Here is a 7295-nt window from a genome sequence, read left to right as displayed (position 1 = left end):
GTCTAATTAATTTTAGATTACCTAGACAAGTAATTGAACATTTGGCATTAAAAAAGGAAAGGTTCCTGTATGACAATGGGTTAATATCTTGTGTCCATAGGAAGAAAGAAGCTACAGTTATTAAAACAACTCTGTTGTAAGCAAACATCTTTCCATAGATTTTAAAGGCAGATCTGTTTAGATTCCTTGATGTGAGCAATTAAAAGGAAAGCCTAATGTATGTACAACGAGCATGTAGTATGATTTTTATTGCCATTTTGCATTAAAAATTTTTCATTCAGCTCCAGTTACATACTTGAAACATCAAATGATGGAGATAGGTGTCTATCATGTAATTTACGTGCAGCTTATTTAAGTTCTTGAATGTGTACCTACTTATACTCCCCTGCACATCAACACTTGGATTGGGAAAAGAAGGAGCAGTTTTTCCGCTCAGCATGTGTGCTTTAAAGGCGCACACTGACAGAAGAAAGAAAAAAAATGAATATTATTCTGTCTGTTGCTTCAGGAGGCTGGCAGGTGAAAGAGGCAAATAGCTTAGCTGCAGAGGAGAATGGGCAGGTAATTTAACAAGGGCCTCTTTTTCTGTGTGTGTGCATATGTATGACTAGAAGTACAGAAAAACAATTTTTAGAGCAAAAATGCTCACATACACTTACCAGGCACTTTATAAGGTACACGTTTGGATATTACATTGACAAGCAGCTGATCAGCCAATCATTGGGCACCAATTATCTGTGCATGCAGACATACAGACATTGTCAAAACTACCTGGTAAATTTCCAAGCAAGCATCAGAAAGAGAAAGAAAGGTGATTTGAAAGACAAGTTGGTCTGAGTGTTTAAGAATCTGCTCAGATTTTCACACACAACCAGGTAAACCAGGTTTACAAAGAATGGTGAGACTCTCCTTGTACATTACCACTCATTACATCCGAGGTATGCAGAAGATCATCCTTGAACACATCAAACCTTAAAGCAGATGGACTACAGTAGCAGAAGACCACACTGGGTGCCACTCCTGTCACTGAAGAACAGGCACTTAACACTTGGATTTGCATGGGCTCACTAAACTTGGACTAGAAAAGATTAGGAAAAATGTTGCCCCAACTCAGTAATATTGTTTTCTTCTGTGATCTTTGGATCGTAGGGGTAGAACATGGTATTGCCATCATGAAAGCATGGATCTGTCCTGCCTTGTATCAATGGTTTAGGTTGGTGGTGGTGATTTAATGGTTTAAGGGATATTTTCTTGCCACAGTTTGGGCCACTTAGTACCAAATGAACATTGTTTAAATGCTGCAGCCTACTTTAGTATTGCTGCTGACCACATGCACTTGACGACTGCAGATTTCCCATCTTCTCTTGTCTACTTTCAGCAGGATACCATACTATGTCATAAAGCTTGAATCATCTCACACTGGTATATTGGACATAATGTCTTCACTGCACTCATATGGTCCCAGAGTCACCAAATCTCAATCTAATAGAGGACATTTGGATGTAATGGATGAAGAGATTCACAACATAGATGTACAGCTGACAATTCTGCGGCAACTGTGTGATGCTGCTATGTCAATATGAGAGAGAGCGTGAGAGATGTTGATTATTCATCACAAAGAGCTCTTGGTGACTTTGTGGGTTACAAGGACAGAAAACAAGCAGAAATCACCGCACATACATCTGTAATGAAAACATTTTGAGGATTGGAAAATTAGAACCATCTTTGTGTTCCTGACCATGCTTTTTATGGAGATTACCACCAGTAGGAAAAGTGGTTTATACCTCCCCATTGGGTCCACAGAGAGCAATAATGCTATTTTGAGGTGCCAATACACTTTAACAACCATACAGGGAATGTACCTATTTTAATTATTAGACTTATGAGAAGAAACAGTAATGCGGAACCATTGTGTAGCAGTATTCATAATTACTATAAAATAAATTACCAGGCATGTGCTCACAGAAAATCAATTTGTTGCTTCCCTGTAGGTTGGACAAAAACAAAACTATGGCTAGGTTTGTCTTCCTGTTTGCAGAAGTCAGGCATTAAAATTTGCTTACCAATAAACTTGAAAAAAATATCACAAAGTAGAAAGTTCTTCAGATAATACATTTATTTGATACGTTTAAAAATACATAGTAAATATTTTTATATAAAATGTATAAAGTTACAGAGGAAGTAGAATGTTGATCCAAAGTGTGTGCAAAAAACCTGAACAGAAGCCCTCATGTACCCATGTTTAGTGACATCACTAATCAAACCTTCCAGACCTTCCAGGCAGAATTGTAGGCAAATATTTGAACAATGGGTGTTGCTTTGTTTATACAGCACTATATCAAACAGAAGGTACATTTAAATTGATCTACGTGTTATGGGTCCTTTCAGTTACCTTAGGGAGTGCATATAGGAAAGTTAAATATGGGTTCAAAAGGATAAAACCAGTGTGAGCCTGGGAATAAGAAGACCTGATAAATAAGGATTACAAGAGTTCTTCTTGGTCAGGTTAACCATGTTTCATACTTGAAGGAGTACTGTTCAGAAAGGGAGGGGTTCTTGCTGGTCTTTCTTGGATTGTGCTGTGATTTTCTGCTCACCATTTCAGCACTAGAAGACTTGCTCTTATGGGCACTCACAGCTCTGTGTGCAACAGAACTTTAGCTTTCTTCATGTTTGTAACCACTGTCGGTGAAATATAAGAAAAGGAAAATGTTATTGTCATCATTTATACAATGGTAAAGAACAGTATATTAGGCCATCCATAAGTGATATGTAAGTTGCATGTATAGTGGTTAAATCAATCACTTATCTGTGTTATACAGGGACATACTGATAAAAACATGACCGAAAATTGAACCCTTTCTCACCCTCTCTTAAACAAAAGTGAAGTTTCATCTGGAGTTGCACTTTAATAAAGAAAAATTATTTTAAACACCATAAATATACAAAATTATTGCAAGTGACCCAAACTACAAAGCCACATTGCTGATGTTCCTCACAATTAATATGTGTGCTTTTTTTAATAGTACCAGACTTTAAAAAATACATATATAAAAAAATGTATTTGTTTTACCCAGTATTCCTACCATACTTACATTCTGGGATGTCTCCAGCTTCATAGGCATACATTCTGTTTGAGTATCTTCCTGCAAGGTCTGTTCTGACAGTCATTGATGGATCTGTATAGCAGAAACACATCAGTTAGGAGTGATAGAGAATGGAGTTGATAAAAAAAGGTTGCAGTTTGAACTTTTATTAACTATGCACCTGTGGTAGTAAGAACTAGTGCAAATATATTGCAATCCAATAGTTGTCCTGCCCAGGTGGTTATCACTTGGATAAGAAAAGGGCTCATTTGATAGGAAAGCACAAGAGACACCACCTTGGGCACCTCAGCATGATAGGAGGGCAAAAGGTGGAGGACCTGCAACCTATGGTGCTAAAGGTGGTATAGAGGGGACACACTTTGGTATTTTCACCTTGGGATTAAAAAACAAAATGTTCTAATATTATAAGCAAAAATCACCCCCCATTGCGATTATTCACAGAAAGCTATTTCTTTTGAACTATTGTGTTAGTGAAAATCCATGGATATTTCCTAGATTGCATAAGAGTGTAATCAGTCAGCATTTAAAGAAATAAACCCGACCGGTCATTCATTACTGTTGAAGAACCTAAATTTAAAGTGAAAAGGTCTCAGTATAGGAGACCTTTATGTGGGGAAAAACTGAAGTCCACAGTTTTAGTTTCTAAAACAGTGTCCCTTTGATCTGAAATAGACAGAAATATTGATACTATGAGGACATACTTCCTAAATACCAGGCACTTTGGGTCTAAAAAGTTTCTAAATTACCCTTTTCACAAGAATTCAAAAGTGACACTTTTCTTGGAAAATGACTGCTTGGGGATAAGTGTGAATCTGATTCATTCACTAGTCCAATCAAACATACATACTTTTAAAATATATGAATGAACTCAGCTCACAAAGAAATTGTAATAATTGGTCATCTGAATAGAACTTACCCACAAATATGACTCTGGGTACATAGTGCCCATCAGGAGACTGGTTCTCATCAGCAACAGGGTGCTGTAAGCAAAAAGCAGATCCCGTTATATAGATGTAATCATTTTAGAAAATGTAACTTGCTGGAAGCAGTTATCTTTTCATTTGAAATGTCTAAAGCATTGTTAACACATTGAAGGCATAATATCCTTTATCTCTTATACTTCTCATGTAAGTATCATTCACTAAGTATAAACTGCAGAAAACTACCAGGAAACTTACCACTACATTCAGCATTACAAAGTCTTCCCGAGCCAGTTTCTGTGCCAAGTCATCAGCAACAAAGGCTTTTTTCAGTTCTAGAAATGATAAGAAAGGAATTTGTTTTAGTGACGGTTGGTAAAATGTGATATTACAACGCATAGATAAAAAGCATTAAACTTCCTATAAACCTACAAAGCCATTGTAACAATCTTAAAATGTGACTTGTGTTCGTGGATAATGTGTAAACAGAAATATAAGAGTGGCCACTGTTGTTCCAGGACTGTCATCCTTGAGTCGCTACATTGAATTGCTGACCTGGAACAAGCATAATGCCAGGGAAGTGTCAGAATGTCTTCTATGCTCATACATCTCTATGCTAGAGACTTTTCTAGTACTAAAATAACAAATAGGATTATGCCTTCAAAATAGAGTCAACTATAGCACCCCCCATCCTACTTTGATGTTCCATTAAAACAACTATGTTGACACAACTATATTTGTATACTTGGCTTATTCCCCTGGAGAGTATTTGCTACTCCCAACCAGACAGTCCTCTGGTCCAACGTCAGCTATCAAGTTGGAGGTGACTGACTTCAGTAACTAAGGAGATGATACAAGTGGTGTACCCGTGCCTTCTATTGCTGTGATCCTAAAAACATTTCCCACCTATAGCCTATAGGGAAAAATGACTCTGTGATTATCTCCAAAACTAGCAGGGTCCCAAAATTTTAGATGAACACTAGGCTAGCAACCAGCAGACGTTGGAAATGTTAATCTGTCCACATCAGAATCTCGTTTTATGCAAATATGATGTCCAGAGACCAATCTTTTATTAGTCAGTTCTATTAGATTTTCCCTCAGGGCTATAAAGTGGTATTTTATGTACTAAATGTAGCATTACACATTGACTGAGTCCAGGGCAAGCTTTGTCTTTCTAGCTGATTTCAAAAAGCAGCAATATATGTTTCAACAAATGGCAAATTGCTGCTATATTATTTAAAAATGCCTCTCATGGACAATCTTCTAAAATAGTGAATTTACCTTGGCTGAAAGGACAGTCTTCCAAATGATGAATCACCATAAGAGGCTTCTTACTGCAATATTGACAAAGAAAAGGGGTTATGGTAACAGCAAGCTTGTTTTTTTCCCCAAGCCTACTGTAACACTATAAAAACTTCAATTCAGTGTAATACAGAAGTTATAACTGAATTGTTCTAAATCTTGGATTGACAGTATAGATGTATCTTGGTATGTAAGGGCACAAATGAAGTACTTACGCCTCTCTAGACCTGGCCAAGGCTTCTTCATAGGTCTGAATCCACTCAATGCCAGAACCCCAGCCTTCAAAGAAAGTAATAAAATAAAGTAAATAAATAAATAAAATAAAATCATGTTTATTAGCTCTTAATGTAAAACAGCAGTGCAGCAATCAGCAATATATCCTCTAGTGCAAGCCTGTACTTTCCCACAAAGACCACCCTCCAGAAGTCATCATTGGAACAGACACTCACCTCTGTCAAGAGTCTTGGGCTGAGAGGCTTCAGCAGATTCTGTATCAGAATTAGTACTGGGGTCAGGTGTTGGCTGTCTTTTTGGCTTTCTAGTGGCAGCCTCGCTCATCACAGTACACAGAAGAAATAGCAGGCAACAAAAAGACAGGTTGGAATTCATGATGTCTGCAAAAGACAAAAGAAAATGCAGCAATTGTACTGAAAAACAATATAGAATACCACTATACAGTAAGATGTCAAAGTTGTGTGAGCAATCCACATCCAACTTTTGTTACTGTATGAAATGTTATAAAATGACAACTAATGTTTTTAATGAATAGGTTTTAGGTATATGCAATGAATTCCTATGAAAAGTTAAAGGTTGGTTAGTGAAGTTATAGTAAATAATAGTAGAAGGTATTCTTGCTGTAGTGCTAGATCATTTGCCTCACTCACCTGTGGCTTGTGGCTGCCTCTTGCAATGTCGGAGGTGTACCAGGATGAATAGTACAGCAAGGGACAGGTGAACATCTATTTATACCCAGAGCTGAGCAGTCTGCCAAAGATCAACGTCAGCCTTAAAACCAGGATGTCCTGATCCCTGCAGTCTGACTGACCCAACCCAGAGCTCAATGAAAGCTAAGAACTGCCCCCATCACACCTTTCCCTTTTCTCCGGGTTGCCATTGTTTGTTTAGTGGAGATATGCTGGGGGACACACCCGTCCCTGGCCCTTTTTTCTGGATGTGTCCTATACTTATTGGCTGAGAAGTACAGTGTTCATGAAATTCATAACTAAGAAGAAGAATTAAGAAAATGCATGACTGTACTTATTTGCTCATGTACAACTGCAGATTATATACTTATATACTTTAATTTGCTTTTAAATGATGCATGCCAAAATATTAAATATAATGTTCAGGGATGAGTTACGCTAAATTCTGCTGTGTACAATATTGTCTAGACCAAAGAATTGCTAGCTATCTGTTATTTCATACCAAGATGTGCAGTGCCATCTCGAGAAGGAGACATGCATGTTCTGGGTAGACCCTGGGGCATCATAAATTGCATATGAATAAGCATACAGCTTAATATAAACAAAGCAAAGTGTTTTGCCTAGGATTTGGAATTTTGATCTTTTTGATATTTAAATGCTCTGACACACAGCACAACTTTGTTTGGCACACTTTGTTAGGCAATTTGATTTTTGCCTGCTGCAGTCAAATAATATTTATTGGTTTTGTTTCTTCCCTGGCCTGGGACTAGATAGTAAAAAGAAATAGCACTCTAATGAGCTCATATGTCTGTCACTCTTCTTCCATATTACATATCTTGCATATTACTAGAACATGAGCACTTAAGCACAACTGACTGGCTATTAGTGCTGCTTTTTTTCCACTCTGATCTCTAATTTTTTGTAATACATTGCAAGAATCAGAAAAAGTAAAATGCTGACATTTTCAATATTGCATGTATTAAACAGAGCTTCTTTACATTTGCTTTACATATTTCTGCTTGGAGTCTACCTCTGTCAGTTTT

The 7295-nt window shown here is 37.2% G+C and overlaps 1 protein-coding gene across 1 annotated transcript; it reads right to left on the bottom strand.

Moving 5' to 3' along the window:
- Positions 1–2098: 2098 nt before the first annotated feature.
- Positions 2099–6361, bottom strand: LOC140335670 (anterior gradient protein 1-like). The gene is made up of 8 exons (XM_072418485.1): positions 6214–6361; positions 5779–5943; positions 5545–5608; positions 5309–5361; positions 4286–4362; positions 4024–4087; positions 3096–3179; positions 2099–2682 (listed from the first exon to the last, which is right to left on the bottom strand). Exons 2-8 carry the CDS (start codon positions 5936–5938, stop codon positions 2633–2635), a joined length of 552 nt encoding a protein of 183 aa, XP_072274586.1. The 5' UTR covers positions 5939–5943; positions 6214–6361; the 3' UTR covers positions 2099–2632.
- Between the last annotated feature and the right edge of the window lie 934 nt (positions 6362–7295).

The sequence above is a fragment of the Pyxicephalus adspersus genome, chromosome 7, assembly GCF_032062135.1.
Source record: "Pyxicephalus adspersus chromosome 7, UCB_Pads_2.0, whole genome shotgun sequence".
In the NCBI taxonomy this organism is placed as follows: Eukaryota; Metazoa; Chordata; class Amphibia; order Anura; family Pyxicephalidae; genus Pyxicephalus; species Pyxicephalus adspersus.
This window is presented reverse-complemented; position numbering and strand designations above follow the sequence as displayed.

What these genes read in the sequence shown, in the direction of transcription:
- LOC140335670 (XM_072418485.1), bottom strand. Translation starts at nt 5,938, where the DNA reads ATGAATTCCAACCTGTCTTTTTGTTGCCTGCTATTTCTTCTGTGTACT. An exon ending in AGACTGTCCTTTCAGCCAAG is followed by an intron (nt 4,363 to 5,308) that starts GTAAATTCACTA and finishes TATCATTTCTAG; the next exon opens with AACTGAAAAAAGCCTTTGTT. An exon ending in TTGTAATGCTGAATGTAGTG is followed by an intron (nt 4,088 to 4,285) that starts GTAAGTTTCCTG and finishes TTTTGCTTACAG; the next exon opens with CACCCTGTTGCTGATGAGAA.